The 23003-nt window shown below is 40.5% G+C and overlaps 1 protein-coding gene across 6 annotated transcripts in view; it reads right to left on the reverse strand.

The window, feature by feature from the left end:
* LOC137344912 (rab effector Noc2-like) overlaps nucleotides 1-23003 on the reverse strand; it is a 162086-nt gene that overhangs the window by 102304 nt on the left and 36779 nt on the right. For 3 of the 6 annotated variants that reach the window (XM_068008187.1, XM_068008193.1, XM_068008189.1), the window contains exons 2-3: nucleotides 12078-12140; nucleotides 344-429 (exon numbers count right to left, since the gene is read on the reverse strand). In XM_068008187.1, coding sequence (XP_067864288.1) covers nucleotides 344-420 — 77 coding nt within the window. In that variant the 5' untranslated portion in view covers nucleotides 421-429; nucleotides 12078-12140. Of the gene's footprint in view, nucleotides 1-343; nucleotides 430-1089; nucleotides 1303-12077; nucleotides 12141-17704; nucleotides 17778-23003 lie in introns of those variants that run through there. The other 3 variants (XM_068008191.1, XM_068008188.1, XM_068008192.1) reach the window with 3 other exon arrangements.

Consider the following 23003-nt stretch of genomic DNA (forward strand, 5'->3'; position numbering starts at 1 on the left):
GGGGATCCATTAAGCATCAGGCCCAATTTTTATAGGTGTCAAGGAGGTGGTGATTGTCAAATCACCAGCAGGACGTGTAATGGATTTTCATGTGTGCCATTTGACACTGTCAAGTGTAGCATACATTTTCCCTACACATGACATGACAAATGAAAGATGCAAGATTTTTTTTAATCATTTAGACATCCCAGACAGTATAACATTCACATTAATATAAAAGAGAAAATCCTGAAAGTATGTTTCTTCACCAAAATATTTGGACACAAACAACAAATAGCACACAAAAGCATTTTGAAATGGTTTAAAATGTAAAATGTGAAATGTAATTTGCATAATTACTCACTTGGCTCTAAGGGCAAGTTGCCGGTCATTAGGACACACCCACTGATCTGTTCCACTTCCAAATATAGTGTTAGCCATGGCTTCTGCCTACGGAGAATCATTATGGAGGAAAATGTAATTGTCAATATTTTGGTAGTGCAAACAACCAGTGCTTAAAAACAAAATATTCCCATTTGTTTATTTCATATTCTCATTTGTTCTCAAATACTACAATTCTTTATCGAGTGTGAATCCAAACTCAAGTAGTAAGGTAATGTGAGTTTAGCAAAATTAGATACTAGGGTAAAACTAAATATGGTCTTTAAAAGGACTCCTGAGTCTTGACCAGCCGACATTGCAGTTCAATTTTCTACTATATATATATATATATATATATATATATATATATACGCACACACCATAGAATATACTTAACAAGCAGTATTACTATTCAACAATAACTAGAAAGCTTAATTTTTCTGTAAAACACATGTGTCTTGTCAACTAATTTCATTATGACCCTTGTTTAGCATGAAAACAAATGGGATAATTTTCCAACTTTGCACTCCTGACGTGGAGCCTCACCCACCAGGAGTGTACATTAGAAATTCAGGCACACAGCATGTATCTGAATTTCTAATATGTACTCCCAGCAGATGAACCAGGAGTACAAGGTCAGAAAACTCTACAGCATATAAATGGGAAAAACGTACCCAGTTCAATCAATCATCCACTTCCATTTTTATCTTTTTACTGTCCCAAACCCACCTTCTTTTATTTTTTGCAGCATCAGAAATTGATCCAAATGTCTTCTAAATGTTTAAGTCAGCCCAGTTTTCTGCTACAGTCTAATTCCACGAGTCAGCTCAAAAGGGGTAATTTTAAGAAATCATACTCCCAATCCCTTCATTCTGAATATTTCTTCTAATTTCATGGAACGTAAAGCTGCATTGAAGAACGTGGTGGTCACAATGCTGGTCACTAGCAGAAACAATGGAAAATAAGAATTCTGACCAAAAAACTTAAGACAGGAACGCTCTGAAAAGATAAAGCTGTCTTAATGGATCAACGAGTTTATATAACAAGTTGCTGAGACCAGAACATGCCAGGTTTGATCCCTGGTCTGTGCTAAGCCATCTGATCATAGCGTGGGTGATAGTAAGTACAAATGATCTCTGTGCCCTGACGTAGGAGGATAAATCAACCAAGGATCCTGCTCCTTATTGTTATCCAGTGCCCACCCCCCCCACCTTGGAAATGCACATGCGTGTACATCAGGTGAGCACGGAATTGGGCTCAGCTCTAACGCCCACAAAGGTGGGCAGGCTGCTCACTGATACATTGTCAAGACTGACACATGAATATTAGCTATTTGGACAAAAACCTGCATGGTGAGTGGTGTCCGTGGAACGGTCAGTGCCTTCACAAAAAGGAGATGGGAGGAGAGACCATAGCGAAAAAGAAAAAATAACGAGAAATAGCAATCTATAATTATTAAAAAGAAATGATGCTTGCGTGTTCAAGGCTGTAAGACACTTGAAGGCGCGCTGATAATGTTTATAAGCCACAGAACAGTCACTCTCATTATCACATCATCTAAAACTGTCAACAGCATTGCTGCCTAATAATACACTCCCAGATACAACTATCTACACACTGAGCAAAACATGAATTTCCTATCAATAAATGTGATAACCAATTCTTTAATGATTAAAGATGTCATTAGAATTAGGATGGTTACTATAGAAACCATTTTGCTACAGTGCTGACTACTAATGGACATTACATATATGGCTCTAACAAAAGGCCAGGGATTGTGTTACAGGCTCAGGAGTGCACTCCACCATACCATAAGGGTTTATGTGTATACATAATAATAGTAAAAACAGTATTTTACAGAATGATTGCTTCGGATCATTCTAAAGTAAAATCAACAACTAAATGTTCAAAAAAATCTTCATTAACAATCACAATACAAGCTGGTGTACATGCTACCACTGTTAACCTTTTCCATTCTGTGAAAATATTAGCACAAGTCACCATAGAAACAAAAAGCACACAAGGTTGTTGCTAACCTTGAAATATTCAAGCCACATGGCTGAGCAAACAAAGCACTAACCAACAAGTAATCACAGACCTTAAAGGAATACTCCACTATAAGGTGTTATATACTATCCTTATTGAGGATTCTAAAACTAAAAAGTTTAATATATATTCACAATATAATGTTAATAGAGTTGGATAATGCACTGTTTTATAAGGACCTTGCTATGGAGAATGTACTATTCTGCTGCTTAGAAGCTGCACCCCTTTCAGCAGGCAAAGCCTAATTGCTGTTAAGTTAACATTAGGCAAGGTCAGATTTTAATAGCTCATTAAGTTGCAGGTCAGAATCCTGACTTTCTTTTTCTAAGTGTGGTTAGTAAGGTTACTCAGAGGTCAGAGACATTCCAGCTCCTGTATTAAATCACTGGTCTTTCTAATTTTTTTTAAAAAGTATGACACAGAAATTTGAGTGTGACAGAGAACTGCAAAGAAGTTTTATAAATGGTTATGGAAAAAAACACATGCTAAAATTTTAAGAACAGCATTTCAAAATGGTGAAAAAAAGGTCAAATTAAATTTGAGGAAAATTGAGCTAGCAACCCATAATGGTGAAATGCCAGGAGATAAGTAAATAGTCCACAATATGGCTAACAAGCCATTTAGACCCATTTTCAGTTCTGCAAATTACTAAATAGGTATCCCCAAAAGCAGATGCATACATACCATCTGGCAGCTAACAGTTCGGCTTTTAGGAGTATTTTCCGACACAAATAAGAAGAGCCAGGCCCTCCCCAACCCTCCCGCATTTGGGGAATCATGAATTAGACAAGTCCGACGACTCCTCTTCACATACTCCCAACTCTAATGGCCCAGACTGCCGTCCCTACACTATAGGCAAGAACTCTCCGAGTAGTGGGTGTTCCTACCTCCCGTACACAGAGACAGCAATTGCAGGCATTAGTACTGGGAGCATACTGAATGGACTGCTGCATTCATCACTAGACTCTACTAGAGGCAAGCAGGAAGACATAGATGCCATGGGGAAGGATGGGGAGGGAAGAGAATGCATGGGGAAGGATGGGGAGGGAAGAGAATGCATGGGGAAGGAAAAGGATGGAATGCGAGGCTGAAAGGGGATTCATGGCAGTAAAGAGGAAATGTGGATGGCAGAAAACAAGGAGAGGAAACAGAGAAATAAAATCAATGGTAATGAAGGAGGTAAATGAATTAATGATAATAAAGGGGAGAAGCCGGGAGCAGTACGGGGGGGGGGTGGCGGAGGAAAGAGAGTGCCAGTGTCAACTGAGAGGTAGCAGGGAAGGAAAGTGCCAGCATGAACTTGGGGAGGAGGAGAAAATAATATCAGTGTATACTGAGAGGAGGGAAAGAACAGCACCATCTTAACTAGTTAGAGGGGGAGAAGAGTGCCAAACTGAATTGGTAAGGGAAAAAGAGTAGGGTGCCAGTATGAACTGAGAACGTTGGAGAAGAAGAGAGTGTCTCGGTGAAAGAAAGGGTGAGGAGTTGGATGGACTACAGTGTCTGTGAACTGGGTCCAGGAACCTGGTGCAACTGGGCCCTGTTAATCCTAGGTCCACTAAATTTGGGTGAAGCAGGAAGGGGCCTGGAAAGTTGGCCCCATTGAATTTATTTGCAGCTGTACATCTGTCAGCAATCAAAACAATTTGTCTATGATTAGAATCTGCAAATCAAATACCTGTTTTCCTTCAAAGGCTCAATAAATTGATTATTTTGAATTCAAAGGTCAGTGTGTTTCAGTCCAGACAACTAGATTGCAGTCTTCATGCTAGAGTTGCAGCTTCCCTTTAAAGATAGCTCTGACTCATATTAACTTTCTAAAATACATTTGCCATATCTAGTCATGTAAAATGAAAGATATAAATACAGAAATCTTGCATGACAGAGCTCTACTTTCATCATTGCTGCATCTAATAGGTACACTGTATTTAAAGTATGAGTATTAATTTTTAAAGCATTTCGAATGGAAAGAACAGGTGGTGAACATAAGGCAAAGAAGCATAAACAAAGGAGGGCAAAGTATAATGTATTTACAGAAAGCATTTTAAAACGGTTTTATTGGTCTCAAAACAAATTATTAATATTTTATATTCCAATAAATTGCATCTGAACAACTTGTCATATACGCAAACAAATGCTTCAAAATATTTATTGTTGTGTAAACAATTGTTAATCTACGTGCAAAACAAATTGATATTTCTGCTTTAGTGAATGCAAAGATATATCTCATCCATAAAGTTTAGTAAATTACACCATGAGACTTAACCAGATGCAGTGTGACATTTGTGGAGTCTCAGTTTCTGGAAGATAATGGTGTGGTTTCATAGATGGTACATCTAGTTAAACGTATTTGCCCAGTGTTCAAACTGTATCATTCATTGAGCACACTGTTACCAGTGTTACAAACCACAGTATCGATTGTGATGCAGTAAGTCCTGAGGGTATCCAGAGATCGAAGACCAGTTACAGACATTTGTTTTGAATCAAGATCAACTTAAGAAAGAATGAAAAATGCTATAGTTGATGTTGGATGAAGAAAAATTTGTTGCCATGTATTTCTGAATTATGATCTAATTACTATATATATGAATCTCCCTAGTGTTTTCAGAGGTGAAACTATCCTTGTACTTCTGATGTTTAAGAGTCAAAAGGAGCAAAATTCCATGTAATATTGATTATTTTTTCTCCTGACATAAAGACCCTTGTTGGGTTACATGGGCACTGGCACCCCTCCAGCACCTAATCCAACAAGTCATTCTTCATGTTGAAGCCTAGACAATAACTTTTGGCAAGCTATTGAACACACTTTTTATCAGGTGCCACATCACTGAAACAGCCCTTATCAAAGTCACAAATGACATCCTATGTGACTGCAACCGTGGTAAACTATCCCTCCTCAACTTGTCTGCAGCCTTTGACACAGTTGACCCATCCTCCTCCAACGCCTCTCCTCCGTCGTCCAGTTGGGTGGGACTGCCCTCACCTGGTTCCATTCTTATCTATCCAGTCGTAGCCAAAGAATCACCTGCAATGGCTTCTGCACGGTTACCTCTGGAGTCCCCCAAGGATCTATCCATGGCTCCCTCCTATTTCAAATCTATATGCTGCCCCTCGGCGACATCATCCAAAAACACAATGTCAGGTTCCACATGTATGCTGACGACACCCAGATCTACCTCACCACCACCTCTTTCGACCCCTCCACTATCTCTGATTTGTCACACTGCTTGTCCAACATCCAGTACTGAACACAAGCAGAGATTTCCTCCAACTAAATTTTGGGAAGACCAAAGCTATTGTCTTCAGTCCCCACCACAAACTCCGTTCCCTAGCCACCGACTCTATCCATCTTCCTGGCCACTGTCTGAGGCTGAACCTTGGCGTCCTATTTGACCAAGGTGAGCCTCTGACCATTTATCCACTCCATCACCAAGACCATCTACTTCCAGCTCCGTACATCACCCATCTCTGTCCCTGCCTCAGCTCATCTGTTGCAGAAACCCTCATCCATGCCTTTGTTACTTCTAGACTTGACTATTCCAATGCTCTCCTGGCTGGCCTCCCATCTTCTACCCTCCATACACTTGAGCTCATCCAAAACTCTGCTGCCCGTATCCTAACTTGCACCAAGTCCCATTCACCCATCTCCCTTATACTCGCTGATCTACATTGGCTCCCAGTCCGGGAACACCTCAATTTTAAATTCTGATCCTTATTTTCAAATCCCTCCATGGCCTCACCCCTTCCTATCTCTGCAAACTCTCCAGCCCTACAACCCTCCGAGATCTCTGCACTCCTCCAATTCTGGCCGTTTGCGCATCCCCGATTTTACTTGCTCCAGCAGTGACGGCCAAGCCTCCAGCTGCCTACGCCCTAAGCTTTGGAATTCCCTCCCTAAACCTCTCTCGCCTCTTTTAAGACACTCCTTAAAACCTATCTCTTTGACCAAGCTTTAGATCACCTGTCCTAATATCTCCTTATGTGGTTTGGTGTCAAATTTTGTTTGATTACGCTCCTGTGAAGCGCCTTGGGATGTTTTGCTACATTAAAAGGTGCTATATAAATTCAAGTTGTTGTTGTTGTCGTCGTCATCGTCAATGAACATTAGTCAGGAGCAGAAATCCTGTCTGACTTTCACCCTCCCTAGCCCAGGAGTAATGATGTCAACTGAAGTGTTCCTGTTGCTGTTCTAACTAAGATCAGCTAATGCAGCACATGAGGGTGAGAAATAGGAGTGAACCAAGTAGAACCTTGGGGGACTATAGAGGTAACAGTGGGGGCAGGAAGAGAAACCACTGCATGAGGCTCTCTGGCTGACTAGATAGGTAAGAGTGCAACCAGGCAAGGGCAGTCCCACTCAGCTGGACAATGGGGGAGAGGTGTTGGAGGAGGATGGTGTGGTCAACCATATCAAAGGCTGCAGACAGGTAAAGAAGGTGGTGATGGGATAGTGCAGCACGGTCACAGTCACATAGGATTTCATGTGACTTTGATTAGGGCCGTTTCAGTGTTGTGGCGGGCGGAAATGTGATTGGAGGGGTTCAAACATGGGAGTTGCGGGCAAGATGGACATGGATTTGGGAGGCGACAACACATTCAAGGGCTGTGGAGAGGAGGTTGGAAATGGGCAGTAGTTTGCAAGGACAGAGAGGTTAAGGGCGGGGTTTTTCAGGAGGAGGGTGATGACAACAGATTTGAAAGAGAGGGGGACAGTGCCTGAGGAGAGGGAACTGTTTACAGTATCAGCTAGCTCCACCTGACATTAGGCCTGTATTAACCTCGCACTAAACTCGAAGCTAATGTCACAATATTCTTTTAAATTTCTTCCTTTCTATCATACGCAATGCTATTAAATCAAGATCAATAACATTAGACTGATTAGCTCACTTATTGCTCATGCTTCTAGCAGTCCAACATCATACAGTGGTTTATTCTTTGCCAACATAACACTCAGTCATTAATTCTCCTTTAGGTACATTGACTCAAACCTCAACTTAAAAAATTAATGCAAAACCTTAAAGTTGCTAATACTTCTTGACATGAAGCACAAACAGAAACTCATGTTATTCAGATACACATACTTTAAATAATCCTGTTTTCATATATAGTGGTACTTCCTCCCCATCCCCCCCAAAAAAAGACATGAAGTTACTTTGCCAAACAAATTCAATCCAGAAATTAGATTTGAATCTTAATTCACAAATAGCATTTAGTGGGGTGGGGGGAAATTTCTCTTTTAATGAAAACTAAATCTACTAATGGAACTTATGCATTCTGAGACTGAGCTTTTGTTTGGAGACCTTAATTATGGGAGGAAAAAAAAGTGATTCTTCCACTTGGGAATTTCATCCCCAACATAGTCACTCACTCTCCAAAATACAATCTTCTGCTTATAACCACATTGTAATCACAATCTAAATATCAATTTGAGACTTCCTAGTAAACTAGATCTGGGATAGGCTGGAGTGCAGCTGCTCAGAAAGCAGCAGAAACCAGGAGTGAAATTAAAGCAGTTTGTCAATGTCACCTGAACCCCAATATACATTACGGCCTTAAAACGCACTCCAGGCAATATTATTCTAGCGAGCTGGAGATTGTGGGACCTTGTTTACTACAGTTTCAGTCAGGCTTTATCTTCCCTCTGGCAATAGCTATCATGGCAGATAGCAACAGACAACAGGCGCCTGAGGTGAATCATATGACTTTAATTGAAGCTGAATAAGATTTTCTTAAATTGCACATTACATCTATTATCATGTAATTGCAACAAATCTATATAAATGACCTGACTCCTCACAGGCTCACTTTAATAAAACCAAGAGGTAATTGCATCGGTTGTGGGATTTGCCATATGCAACTCATTTCCCCAACAGTTTACAAGAAGGCACAGAGACCTCGTTTGCTCTGATGAACCTGGGCACTAAGGGAGGCATGGGATACAGTAAGGAGCCGCTACAATGCGACCAGGCTGAAGAGGAGGCAGAGCCGTGGGCGGCTTCATTCCTTTCCAGTTTTTTTCTCTCGCTCCTTTAATTAACCTGCTCTGTTAAAAGCCATTTCCTATCAGCTTTTTCCCCCCTGGTTTTGCCAGCCCACATTGTTGTTGGACGGGCACTGCCTCCTGGTTACAATTAGGACACTGAGTGCACCAGGGAGTCACTGAGGTTTGAGGGCGGGGGTTAGAGGAAACATTCTGCAAATTTAACAGTCACCTTTGGACCTCTCCGGATCCAGACTGGGCATGTTCTTTTATAGAACTTTTAAACTGCAGGTGAAAATAACTCATTGATAGCTCAGTTCAGCATATATCTGGTTTTCTTGTAGCAAAAGTTGCCAAGTCTGTGCATATTAAGATGGGGAGGAGCTGGGAAAATGATTGGAACACCTTGTGTTGTAGAGATGGTCCTCCCAGATCCTTGGTACTTCTGCTCACTTCTAACAATCTATGCCTGTCCTTGCATTAAGCCTGATTATGTTGAGACTCTCACCACAGTATCTCGTCTTAGTTTATACAATCTTTCTACATCATTGTTGTTTTGCTTCATCATGCCTCTGGTATTCTGCAGTTAAAAATTTAAACTTAAGTTTTTATTGTTTCAATATTGCTATCCTGATGCACATAGTATGATACTGATAACCTAATTTTTCCTTTCTTTGTATTCTTGCTGTGTATAATTTTCCAAAAATAACATGTTCTAAAAAAAAAGTTAACTGGACGGTTTCCAGGACATTATAAACCTGCTGCTTTCTCTTTATGATCCATGCTATGGCAGCAGCATTATTGAGTTCCTGTCACCTTGGAGGTCACCATTGACCAGAAGCTTAAATGGACCAACCACATCAACACTGCAGCTAGAAGAATAGGATAGAGGCCGAGTACACTGACTGTCGGCTCACCACGTGCCTGGGTGAGTACAGCCACAACCACACTCAAAAAGCTTGACACCATCCAGGACAGAGCAGCCCACTTGATCGGCACCCCTTCCACTGTACTCCATATTATAAAATAATATTAATACCATTAGAACTTGAAAGAAGCAGGGGCTCACCTATTTATTAGTACTGGAATGCAATGAACCTTGACATCAGCCGAGGGATTTTCTTCCCCCCCACCGCCCAATCTCCTCAATCTGATTTCCAAGTTGTATCTTGGAAGAAATCGTTTTTGTTTGTCCAATCAGAAAATCAGATTGCACCAGGCAATTTTATGATTGACAGTGAGAATAGTTATTCACAGGGTATGTAATGACTGTGTTTGTAAGCCTCACTCTTCCGAAACAATCTTACACTCAGCAGAAGGAAGCAACTCCGTTCCAGCTATTGTCGTCCATCAGCGTGACACACAGCAAAAATTGTGCATTCTGGGAGCCCACTACTGGGGTGATTCTCTTCTAAGCTAAGTCTAGATATACAACACAAGCTAGGGAATGCAGCAGACCTGAAACCCCAGGGACAGGCTGTGTAAGAGAGCAGTTTTAACACAGAATTGTGAATTTTTTTTTGACATTTTTGTGTATATTAGATATTATTAGCTATATAGAATGTGTTTCATAGAGAACAATAGTCAGCCACTTGGAGAAAGTTTTTTCCTCCCAAAGTTTTATTCCTTTGATATAATAGCATTTAGTTTTCTGCAGAACCTCTGTCCTTTAGCTCGATGGCCTAGCTTTGCATCTGGCTCTCTGCTGACCCAGACTCTGCTCCTCCTGGCCCTACAAGGAAAGTTTAAAAACTTACCTTTTTGAACTTCTTCTGGCCCCGGTCCTCTTCCCTGCTAGGTTGGCCTGGCAGGAAATTCACTGCGGCTTCCTGCACAGGCTGGCGAGTTAAAATAGCAGTCGGGTCTCAATGACATCATTGGTACCTGACATGAATATGAGAAAAAGGATCTCACCGGCTTTGGGCAGGCGTCCTTATCAACTGCTCAGTTGAGATGATTACAATTGGGAATAGTCAGCTCGCGTCAGCTCCCGGGTGGGCAAGTAACCTGGGCAATTTTAACGATTCACTCGTCTGGTTTCCATCAAGCAGGCAGGGTTAAAATTGCCCACTATGTTTGGTAGATGGTAGAAATAACAGATCAAAATGCACTTCTAGCCCCCTTGTTAACTGTAACCACTTTTGTTCCTTCAGCTCCTGTAATAATCTCCAATCACCAGGAAAATATGCATGGGGAGCATGGGAATCTGATTAGCATGCATGGTGACATCTACAAACAAGTGCAATCAGGTGCAAGCACAAAGCATTATATTTAGGTAGGTGTGCACACATACCTACACATTTTACACACACATGCAGTGTGAGCTCATGGCTCTTATTATGATACGCATCTTACAGTAACAATGGCCCAGAATTTGCTGTAGCAGGACAACTAATGGTGTCTGCCGTTAGTTAGACTTGCCCTTGTCCATTTAATTTCCATGATACTTTGTGCCGCAAGTTGCTGGAAATGGGAGATGGAAACGACGCCCCCTACAGGGCATTTGGGACCTGAGTGAACAGGGCAAGCAACTGTGTATCTCCTTAACCAATCAGATTGAAGGATTGTGAAATTAACAATGCAGGGACTGAGAAGAAGTGTAAGTTAGAATTGGTGAATTCAATGTCAAATCAAGTACAGAAATAGAAACAGAGAGGGAAAGATTGGATTGAGAGAGAGAAAAAAAAGTGACAAAGGAAAAGTAAAACAAAATTTAAATTTAAAATCCCCACAATAATTAAAACTTGAATGAATAAGACTCCACACTTGCATTTAATGCATTTCATTGGTGAGTCAGACAGCGAGATCCCGTTTTCGCGAAGCCAACGGCAGGGCGGCACATCTTGTATAGCAACTTTTGGATTTCCGCATTTAACCACGCATCTGCCCCTCGCCTGAAGTTGCCATAGCATTCGCGCTTAAATAACGGCAAGCTCCATTAGCCTCACCGTTAATTTGACAGAAAATTCTGGGCCATTGTTTTCCCCAATTTCACATTTCTATTTTAGTCTTTGACCTATTTATTTGGTTTGATTTCTTAGTATTTGTTTTTCTGCAGAACCTCTGTCCTTTTTGCCCTATTCAGTACATTTCCTCTCTGTTGCCCATTTGCACCTTTCCTGTTGCCTCACCAAATTTTAATATGATTGTGCCAATAGCACCATGCCCTAAATAAATGCAGGAGTAGGATTAGGAAAATATAGAAATGAGGTTTCACTAGATATTGGTGAAAGTTATCCAATAGTACACCAAAAACAGCAGGAAAGGACATGAGCACAATTTTGAGACCACAAGATGGTCACGTGGCTTTCACAAGTCTACAGTGAAGGAGAGACCATTAATTTCCCCTAATCCGAATGTGTGTAACGGCAAGGGAAGAATGCAAGACCGTACAAGTATTGTCTCACTTGAATAGTGCTCGAAGCCTGTAATACAATTTGAGCTCAGTTAGCAAAGTCCTTAAGCTGTATTACAGCATCATCTAAACCCCTCAGCTGCATTTAAAGTCAGCTTTTATTCATTTTGTCATGTAAATATATAAATCCATACCCTCATAATTGACTAAGGGTTCAGGTTTCAACTCCAGCAATATCTCTTACAAGCACAGTATTGATGAAATGTCAGTTATGGTTGACAATTTGCTTAACTCAGACTTTCAAATTCAGTGCATCAACCAAGGAAATGTACTTACTTTAAAAGCAGGAAATTTCAACAGCCATTAGCCGTAGCTTGTTCTTGCTGGATTCCAGCCAACCTATAGACAGCAAACAGCAGCACTTTAGAAACTTCTATTTCAGAGAGGTCACAGACCCTAAGTTTGACTATAGAACTATAGCAGCTCATGATGCCTAAGCTGGGAACTGTTGAATCCCATGGTGATGTTTTCCACTGGTGATCATATGATTGTATTGTGCTGCAGCGTTAAATATCCTGTTCCTCACATCACTACGTTTGCATGCCCGACTTAAACCATGTAATGGGAAAACTGACAGAACTCTGCAACCTTATAGCTTGCTCTGCCCAACTAATTGTCAATGACATCTACAAATATCTTAACCATTGCAATACCAGTTTACAACTGTTATCAACTGGAACATCCTATTTTCGTCTTGTTAAAATACATATTTTAAAGCACACTGAAAACAACAAAAATAAAGGTCTTCTATTTGTAAAAGAGATGTGCGTCTGCCTTAAAAGACCCACAGCAATGGTTTAGATTGGGAACTCAGCAGAATGGGGGAAAAAGAATATTGAACCAGAGTTGCATCAATTTGTTGTGCTCCAAACACTGCACCGCCCTTGAAGCAGGCAGTTCCATTTTAAATTTACAGCATTTACATATCTATTAATATTAAAGTTTTCAGAACATCCATCACCGTCCAGTCCTCACACGTTGTTCAGTTTTGATTTGTTGGCAGTTTATACAATTTAAAACAAAGTACATATAAAAATAAAACCAAGTATACAAAAAGAAAGTTATTTCCTTTTTTTTCGTCAGCTTAAGATAATCTGCATATTCGTTAATATAGGGCAGCAGCAAAGAAACTGGCAACAATAATAAATAGCTTATAATTGACCTAAGGACCCATTGAGACCACTAACTGAGCAGTAGCTTTAAAGAGACAGGCTAGGTTAGTAGCTAAACCCTACAACCGTGCTCCAGACCCAAGGCTACCTCCAAGTAATCACAAAGGAAATCAGCTGGTATTTAAAGTATTGCCAGCTTTGTTCTTTTTACTTTACAAATTAATTACATTTTTTTTGACATCCTCCAAAGCAATTTTGATTACAGCAAAAATTAACAGTTTAATCTGCAAAGAATTACCAAATCAATTTTATTTTTATATATAAAAATATATACATACTATATTTTAATTAATATTTTTTGAAAAAATTTGAAATAAATAGAAGACTGATCCCGATCAAACTTCCCTACTGTTAACAAATAAGCACTCAAATTCACTCTGTTGGCAGTTACATACAGTAGCACTAAGCAGGCACATTGAATGGAAATTCTAACGCTTTAGATTTATACTCACCCACAGAAATTACAGCAAACAATTTGGATTTATATGTACCTATTTTTACACCAATTCCCTTCCCATTAATTTGATACATCCATGATTATAACCCTCCAGCTAGAAGAATAATAGAACAGGACTGACAATTTTTCCACAGGCTCAGCACCAATTCTGTATTGTGCTTTGACTAATAAGAAAGAAATGACCCTGCCTGCAGTTCCCAGCTATAACTAAACACGTTGTTGCCTAAATCAGGTGCACAATGTACCAAAGATATGTTTCAGTGGGCAGTCGAAGCCTTTGACATATGATCATTTTGCATGAAAACTGGACAGTCAGTGCCAAGAGGCCATGAAAGCTGAGCCTGACCCTGGCTTCACCTAACATCTACATACATACTCTGGTTGGATGTATTCCTGAAGGTGTCACCACATGTCCTCCCACCTCCAACTGCCCCAGTCAAACAGCTTGTTTTCCCATCTCCAATATTTTTATAATTAATAAATGAAAGTGTTCAAAAAGAAAAAAAGACACATCTCTTTTAATGCCCCTATAATTTTTCTCCCAGGTTGCTCACAGTAGTGTCCAGGAGATTAATCTTTAATTCCTGGAGACTCCAGAACAATCCTAGTGGCTTGGCAACCCTAATGCATTCATTTCCAACAAGGTTGCTGGACAACAGTCAAGACTGAGAACCATGACTGATTACCCTCCCCTCCTTGCTATCTAGACAGACGAAGACTAATTATAGCACCATCCCCAATATAACATCAATGATCAACTAATTCAGCACACAGAAGCAATGCATATTGCAATGTAAAGGATTATTTAATCATTGTGATTTGGATTCAGGCCAGCTAAATTTTATAAGGTCCAGCTCTGCCCTTCAAATTAATATGAATACCCATTTTATAAACTATAATAGCAAATAATTGTTTTAATAGATACATATGTTGACGGTATTTATTTTTACACATGATGACATAGGTTTTGCCTCTGGTTGTTTTCAGTGCTGCGCAAAATTCTTCCGTGACATTTCGACTCATTATCTTTAATCTTCCTTGGTTACTGACTAGGTTTCAATGAAACAATCAGGTTCAGATCACCTTCTAAGAGCCTCCCACTAATCACTGACATTCCTGAGTGATGTATCATGCAAGCCAGCCCAGAAAACTAGCAAAAGCTGAGGAACAGCTTCATAAAAGCTGACAGCTCAAGAACAGCCCTGAATATAGGCCTTATGACAGCAAAAACTTAGACTAAAAGTGAGGGTGGGGATTAGGCTGGTTATTAATTAAGCTGCAGGTATATCTAAAATACCTAACTTTTATTGTAGAGTGAAAAAGTAAAAGTGTGTATATGTATAGTTTGAACACATTAAGATAGATTGAGAAATTACCCTCAACTCACTATACTCTCTAACTAATGCCCCATCTCCAACATCCCTTCTTTTCTCCAAGGTCCTCAAATGTATTGTTGCCTCACAGTCCCTTGCTCATCTCTCCCTAAACTCAAATCCCTTCAGTGTAGCTTACAGCCTTCTCACAGCATCAAAACTGCTCAGGCCATAAAAACATCTTCTCTGATTAACAATGGTATATAATTCCCTATTTCCCTTCATCCAACCACTGGTGACAGATCAACTGCCTTAATCCCACAGCCTCAGAATTCTCCACCTAAACCTCACTGCACCTTCAAAGGTCTTCTCAAACCCATCTTTTCAACCAAGCCATTTATCACCCCTCCTGATATCATGAGTTGTTCAGCATCTGTTCCTTTTTCTCCCCTCTCTGTAAACACTATGGGGCATTTTCTATGAAGAAGACACTATAGAAATGATGGTCATCATCTTTCAAGCCAAAAATAATTTATCTTGCAGGCACACATTTTAAATACAAAAATAAAAGTAGTTCTATGGACTTCAATACAACCTTACAGGTTGATTTTTTTTCAATGGGAATTTACCAGATACATTATGTGAACTGAAACCTTTTACACCTACAATAATCCCAACCAACAATAATCCCAACCAACAATGCATTCTACCTATGAGAGAAAACTGATTCACTATCGAATCTGTCCCTGTCCCAGCTGGACGCAGTTGGTGGATTATTTAGATTGAGTGTATGCTGATTTATCTATTTTTAAATTTTAAAAATACTAATTTTCCAAGTGGTTTCAGGAGGGATCACAGCATGTCAATATCATTGAAACACAACCTTTTGAACCAAGTTCTGATGGGTCATACAAACATTAGTCTGTCTTTTCCTCTTTTTAGATATTTGTATTTATTGTATACAACTACTTGTTTCTAATGGTCATTGAAAAAGCCGCACAATAAATACAAGTAACCTTTTAACCAATCATTTGATTTAGTACTCAGGTGTAGCAAGGTTAGTTTTTGCTGTTCATTACCTAGTAACTGACTACATTGCACATATTTTATTACCTGGGTGGTAGTATTTTGAGACCCTAGCGATAAAGGTATAATAAAAAAATGTTACTGCAAACAGTTCCGCTGCACTCAGCATCTAAACAGAAACATTATACATTTAGACTTAACTCACCACCGCCCAATGAACAAACCATTTGAAATGTTGATCCAATCATGATATCATGAATGAGCAAGACAATAAGATATTACAATACAATTTTCTAGTTACAAATATGAAACCTACATCCTAACCAATGTATTTTATCTGAATAGTCAGCATTTTGCACCTGGTCTCCATTTGACGGTGTATGCAAGTGAAATTAAAATTTCCCGCAATCCTTAGAGGATGCCCTATGAATCACAGCTATCAGCTCATCAGTGCTAATGTGGATGCATGGTCATGTCATATATCCCCCACATTTAGCACAACAGGTTGGTGTGGCAGTTAGCCATAGGGAGAACTGGCTTTTTTTTGAGCATCAGCACAAACTAGGGGAAATCCTGACCAAAACCACACATAATTGTGGCGCCATCTAAGAGAGACAATTTCCAACCCATTGACATATAATTAACTCAAGTACTCATCCCAAAGCAAAAATGGAGACCTGCAAGATTGAGCAGAGAGCAGGCAGAACTGATTCCCAGACAATTTCCAATCCATCAGGCTCCATCTGCACCCAGTTTTGGGGAAAATGTAGACAAAAAGCACTGCCTAAATCTGAGTTTACAATATTATTCTTAATAGCAGTTTATGTTCCAGTTATAGATAAATTATTTTAAAACAACTTCATTTTGATTGATCAATAATTTCTCTACTTAAATCTACTGTGATTTTTGTAATCTCTGGAAGAAAGGCAAATTCCCTTCTCCTATGGGGGAAACTGTTGATGCTAATGAAACTGCATTTAGCAATTAGTTCTTCTGAGCATTGCTAATGTTTTGTGTTAGACATCTAAAGCAACCTGCATCTAATTAGTCTGTTTAAAACAGAAAATGCATCCCGGAGGTGCAAAGCAAAGGATAGGAAAAAAAAATCAGCACAGACACGTTTTGCAGTCAGCTTTGAATGATTTTCCTATAATATGAGGTATGTGAAGTTCACAACAGTTGAAAAAGAAATTTTTAAAAACATTTTAGTATGTTACAATTTGTACTTTTAACAAAATAAAATTCAACGGGCTCACCCCTGACCTCCATATCCAAATTCCCAGTATGTGCTCCTGAGTGGGTGGAGCTTCCAGCCAGAGCACAAATTTACATAATTTATCCTGTAATTTTCAATGATGGTGAACTGCAAAGTGTTAAAATGATTTAAAAGTTGATTGCATGACTGCTGAAAACAAATTGTTAGAACTTCGAAAGGAAACATCATCTTTACAGTTCAGGACTTTTCTCGTGGTTTTCAGTCTTCCATTTGCCTCGCCTCGTTACATGTAGAGGGCCATAGGAGCTCAGTAAGGAGTAATCTTATGTACTTACCATCAGAGATTATTTCAAGGACCTTGCTTAGAGGAGCTGCAAGGATTACGGATGCTGTCTTTATTTTAAGCCCAATTTGATTATATTATTTGAATATTGCTAATCTCGTATATTATTTTTGTATGTAAATAAATCTGCCCACAGGTAGTTTTAATCTGTACACAGTGGTTCAGCAGTTGGTACTTTTCCACCTTCTGAATGGTCAGAAAACCTTGCTAGACATTCCACATCTGCTCCAGTAAGCAATTTACTGTGATTCAAGTTAATTGCTAGACTTGTGCTAAACTAACCCATAAAGTCATAACAGACTCCATAGGCTTATTGAAACTGTAGTCTAGCATAGATATGGAAAAAGCCCAAACTGTAATAATTAGATATACTTACAGATTAAATTATGAGAAGCCCAAGTTTTTCACACTTCGTAGGCCCACATTTGAGGCTGTTTCAGAGTTGTCATCTTTTTTAAAAAAAAAGAAAATATCACTGTCTGGATTAGGCTGGAAGGAAACTGCACTAATACTGCAGAGTCTGGAGAGATTATTTAAGACAGCTACATTAAAAAAAAGTAATTTATGTTTTAAAAGTCATTTTAGAATCTCTGTGTGGCTTTATAAAAAGGTACAAAAGGGAGCATCTGGTCAGAGCAGCTTTAGAGAAGGAGCAATCAGGTACCATCAGTGACAAAAACATATGGGCAGCAGTCAGAAGGACAAAGTGCTAATGTGGCTACAGGTTCAATGAAGATTTCTTTCCATTTGAATTTAACAAATTATTGCCAATTGGTCTTTGACCAGCAATTTTTGCTATCATGTAGACAGTGTACCAATTAATATGTCAGAGTCAAACTGGCAGCGGTACGGTCGTGGGAAAGCAATTTGGCACGGAATGATGTCCTGAAACAAGTTCCATGAGTTTCTACACTTTAGGTGCAGGGGAATCTGTTGCCCAATTAGTACGATTTTGTACGCAATGTCCTGGAGGCAGTTTAAATGTATGTTGCTGAACGATTTGAGTGCGAACAAATCATTTGGCTTAGTAATGAGAAATCAACCTGGAGTTATGTTTAGGGCTGAGCATATTAATCAACCCATCATATTTGGCACTGAGCCTCATGAAATGCTGTGAAGTGAGGAAGGGACAGTCATTGTGCACCAGGTCCAGAATGGCAGTTCTGGTTACTACTACTAATAATCAAATATTGCATTTCCAACTTGTTTGAAGCTATGCTTCAAGTAGGCATTCCAACTTCCCTGTATTAAGCAGGCACCCCATCCAGGAGATCACAAACATTTACCCTAGGATCTCACACTTGTGACATCCTGCATGTAAGCACTATATTGGTAATTCCCGGCATTTTTTTTTATTCGTTCACGGGATGTGGGCGTCGCTGGCGAGGCCAGCATTTATTGCCCATCCCTAATTGCCCTCGAGAAGGTGGTGGTGAGCCGCCTTCTTGAACCGCTGCAGTCCGTGTGGTGACGGTTCTCCCACAGTGCTGTTAGGAAGGGAGTTCCAGGATTTTGACCCAGCGACAATGAAGGAACGGCGATATATTTCCAAGTCGGGATGGTGTGTGACTTGGAGGGGAACGTGCAGGTGGTGTTGTTCCCATGCGCCTGCTGCTCTTGTCCTTCCAGGTGGTAGAGGTCGCGGGTTTGGGAGGTGCTGTCGAAGAAGCCTTGGCGAGTTGCTGCAGTGCATCCTGTGGATGGTGCACACTGCAGCCACAGTGCGCCGGTGGTGAAGGGAGTGAATGTTTAGGGTGGTGGATGGGGTGCCAATCAAGCGGGCTGCTTTATCTTGGATGGTGTCGAGCTTCTTGAGTGTTGTTCGAGCTGCACTCATCCAGGCAAGTGGAGAGTATTCCATCACACTCCTGACTTGTGCCTTGTAGATGGTGGAAAGGCTTTGGGGAGTCAGGAGGTGAGTCACTCGCCGCAGAATACCCAGCCTCTGACCTGCTCTCGTAGCCACAGTATTTATATGGCTGGTCCAGTTAAGTTTCTAGTCAATGGTGACCCCCAGGATGTTGATGGTGGGGGATTCGGCGATGGTAATGCCGTTGAATGACAAGGGGCGGTGGTTAGACTCTCTCTTGTTGGAGATGGTCATTGCCTGGCACTTATCTGGCGCGAATGTTACTTGCCACTTATGAGCCCAAGCCTGGATGTTGTCCAGGTCTTGCTGCATGCGGGCTCGGACTGCTTCATTATCTGAGGGGTTGCGAATGGAACTGAACACTGTGCGGTCATCAGCGAACATCCCCATTTCTGACCTTATGATGGAGGGAAGGTCATTGATGAAGCAGCTGAAGATGGTTGGGCCTAGGACACTGCCCTGAGGAACTCCTGCAGCAATGCCCTGGGGCTGAGATGATTGGCCTCCAACAACCACTACCATCTTCCTTTGTGCTAGGTATGACTCCAGCCACTGGAGAGTTTTCCCCCTGATTCCCATTGACTTCAATTTTACTAGGGCTCCTTGGTGCCACACTCGGTCAAATGCTGCCTTGATGTCAAGGGCAGTCACTCTCACCTCACCTCTGGAATTCAGCTCTTTTGTTCATGTTTGGACTAAGGCTGTAATGAGGTCTGGAGCCGAGTGGTCCTGGCGGAACCCAAACTGAGCATCGGTGAGCAGGTTATTGGTGAGTAAGTGCCACTTGATAGCACTGTCAACGACACCTTCCATCACTTTGCTGATGATTGAGAGTAGACTGATGGGGCGGTAATTGGCCGGATTGGATTTGTCCTGCTTTTTGTGGACAGGACATACCTGGGCAATTTTCCACATTGTCGGGTAGATGCCAGTGTTGTAGCTGTACTGGAACAGCTTGGCTAGAGGCGCAGCTAGTTCTGGAGCACAAGTCTTCAGCACTACAGCTGGGATGTTGTCGGGGCCCATAGCCTTTGCTGTATCCAGTGCACTCAGCCGTTTCTTGATATCACGTGGAGTGAATCGAATTGGCCGAAGACTGGCTTCCGTGATGGTGGGGATATCGGGAGGAGGCTGAGATGGGTCATCCACTCGGCACTTCTGGCTGAAGATGGTTTCTCTTGTGAGAAAGCAAATGTACACTATGGAAGCGGGGCTAACCCTGTGGTGCTTAGAGTATTCATGAAGGCCTTTTAAATCCACTACCAGATAACTCCTCTTTCAATCTTTAAATCTCCAAAACAAGAGAAAACAACAAAAAAAAATCCAAGTTCCACAGCCTGGTGTACTGTAAGAAAAAACAGGGGAAGGAGGAAAACAGAGGGGGAAAAAAGAGGAAAGAACAAACTGACAGTCAATTGTCCCCTGCAGCCCAGGCGACAGCTGTAGTTTACACTTTTAGTCACGTTTATGTTTTTTGACACGAATGAGTGGCTCAGGTATACAAGCTCACAACTGAAAATTTCACCCCTCGGATTTGTCTAATGCTGACAGCTTTGCTCGTACACACCACTTCCTTAGCAGGAATCAAATGTATTACATTTTCCTGCAGACTTTGATATCAAAACTAACCAAGTATCGAATTTTAGAACTCAAGACTGCAAATGGATTTGACAGCTCCCAACACAGTATTTTGTTTTCTTTGAAATAACCTTGTCTCGTCTAGTTCCATGACAAAGGGTTGCTAACGAATTACTGATTACTCGGTCAGAAAACCAAACACAGTTTCAGCATGAAAGGTCAATGAAAGGTCAACATTAAAATACAGGCTGAAAACCAAGACAGAATTAAGGCACACACACTATAAATGTCTAACCAAGACTAATTTAACATAGAAACATAGAAAATAGGAGCAGGAGTAGGCCATTCGGGCCTTCAAGCCTGCTCCAACAATGAATATGATCATGGCTGATTCTCAACTCCATCAAATCACTTTACATGCTTGATGAATTTTTGAATGAACACAAGCTCACTTGACAGCATATAGTCCAACTTAACATGGAAGAATGGTTACTTGAGAATTCGCTCCAAAACAGGATTCAAGAATATCAAACATTTACAACTGTCTGGATCCTGATGAAGTCATTGGCCTTTAAATCACTAACTGCTAAATTTGTACAATATATACAGTTTTAATTTTGAAAAATGACAAAATTTTAGACACTATTGTTATTTTTGTGGGTTCTCATGCATCAGTGCTACAGGTGAATTTCAGTATTTTCTGCCTGATATACTAAATCATACACTGCAACAATAATGGATAGAAATGACAATAAAATAAGCACTGATGGACAGATGAGGATGATCAAAAGATCAAGGGGGTGAAGTAATATTACAACCTACAAGACTGAAGCTTAATCTATTTTGAAAGGTCACTTGAACCCCAAATGCAATCATTCCAAGCTATCAATTTTAACCATGTAGCTCATGAACTTGAAGTTCATTACGTATTGTTATTCAGTTTTAGGATAGGTTTGTGCTGATGAAAGCCTTGCAGCACAGAATAAGGTCAGGGCATTGTAGTTTAAATCTGTCTGCATAACCATGGTCTCCAAGTATCATAAATCCAATCCCTTAAGTGTGTAACATTCTTTGTGGTTACCAAGTGTTTTCATACATCTGATAACCAGGTAAAAACTGCATTAGGCCATAATTTGCTGTGGCAGGGCATCTAATGGTGTCTGCCATTAGTCAGACTTGCTCTTGCACGTTTAAGGTTTTAAAATTTTTTTGCGTGGCAAGTTGGTGAAAGTGCGAGGTGATAGCGTCACAGCGAGGGAAACAGGGCATCTGGGACCTGAGCGATCAGGACAAGCAACTGTGTATCTCCTTAACCAATCAGATTGAAGGATTGTGAAATTAACAGTGCAAGGACTGAGAAGGAAGTGTAAGTTAAAGTGGGTGAATTCAATGTCACATCAGGTACAGAAAGAGAGGGAAAGAAAGGTTGGATTAAGAGATGGAGAGAAAAAGAGACAGAAAGGAAAAGTAAAAAAAAATTAAAATTTGACATTTTGAAAATCTCCAATAACAATTAAAACCTGAAGGAATGAGACTCCTCACTTGTAATTGTTAATTTTCAGTGCCAGAGAGGGTGACTGGCAGTAATGAACACTTTTCACGTTGCTAATAAGGTACTTGGGCTGAACTGGACAAGACTTAACTTTCTGTGGCAAGTTTAGTTCGTATCGACTGCGCAAATACATCAACTCCACGCCATTCAATGCATTTCAATGGTGAGGCAGACAGCGAGATGCCATTTTCACAAAGCTAACGGCAGAGCAGCGCATCTTGGACAGCAGCTTTTAGATTTCCATGTTTAACCATGCATCTGCCTTCTCCTGAAGTTCCTGTAGCATTTGCACATAAATAACGGCGAGAGCCATTATCCTCACTGTTATTTTGACAGCAAATTATGGCCTAATATCTTCACCAGCTGTAAAAAAAAATTCCAGACCCATCTGCAACAGTCTTTCCCCTAGTTTCCAATATCCAATCACCCAATAGTGTAGAGTGAAGAAAGGACTCTATCCAGTTGTGTAGAACTATGGTAAATCTTGGCACCAGCAGTATTGTAGCCAACAAAAGCAAAAGTAAAACTTGGCCAAAGGTGCAAACAAGTGACTGACTAGTTGATAGGATAATATTGCACAATTAATTCTAGGCCTCGGGTCTTTCAGCTAAAATTTTGGGCGGAGTATAATATGTATTAAATCACCCACATACATTTAAATCATGGAATGCTTAG

Source organism: Heptranchias perlo, chromosome 28 (assembly GCF_035084215.1).
Source record: "Heptranchias perlo isolate sHepPer1 chromosome 28, sHepPer1.hap1, whole genome shotgun sequence".
NCBI classification, from domain to species: Eukaryota; Metazoa; Chordata; class Chondrichthyes; order Hexanchiformes; family Hexanchidae; genus Heptranchias; species Heptranchias perlo.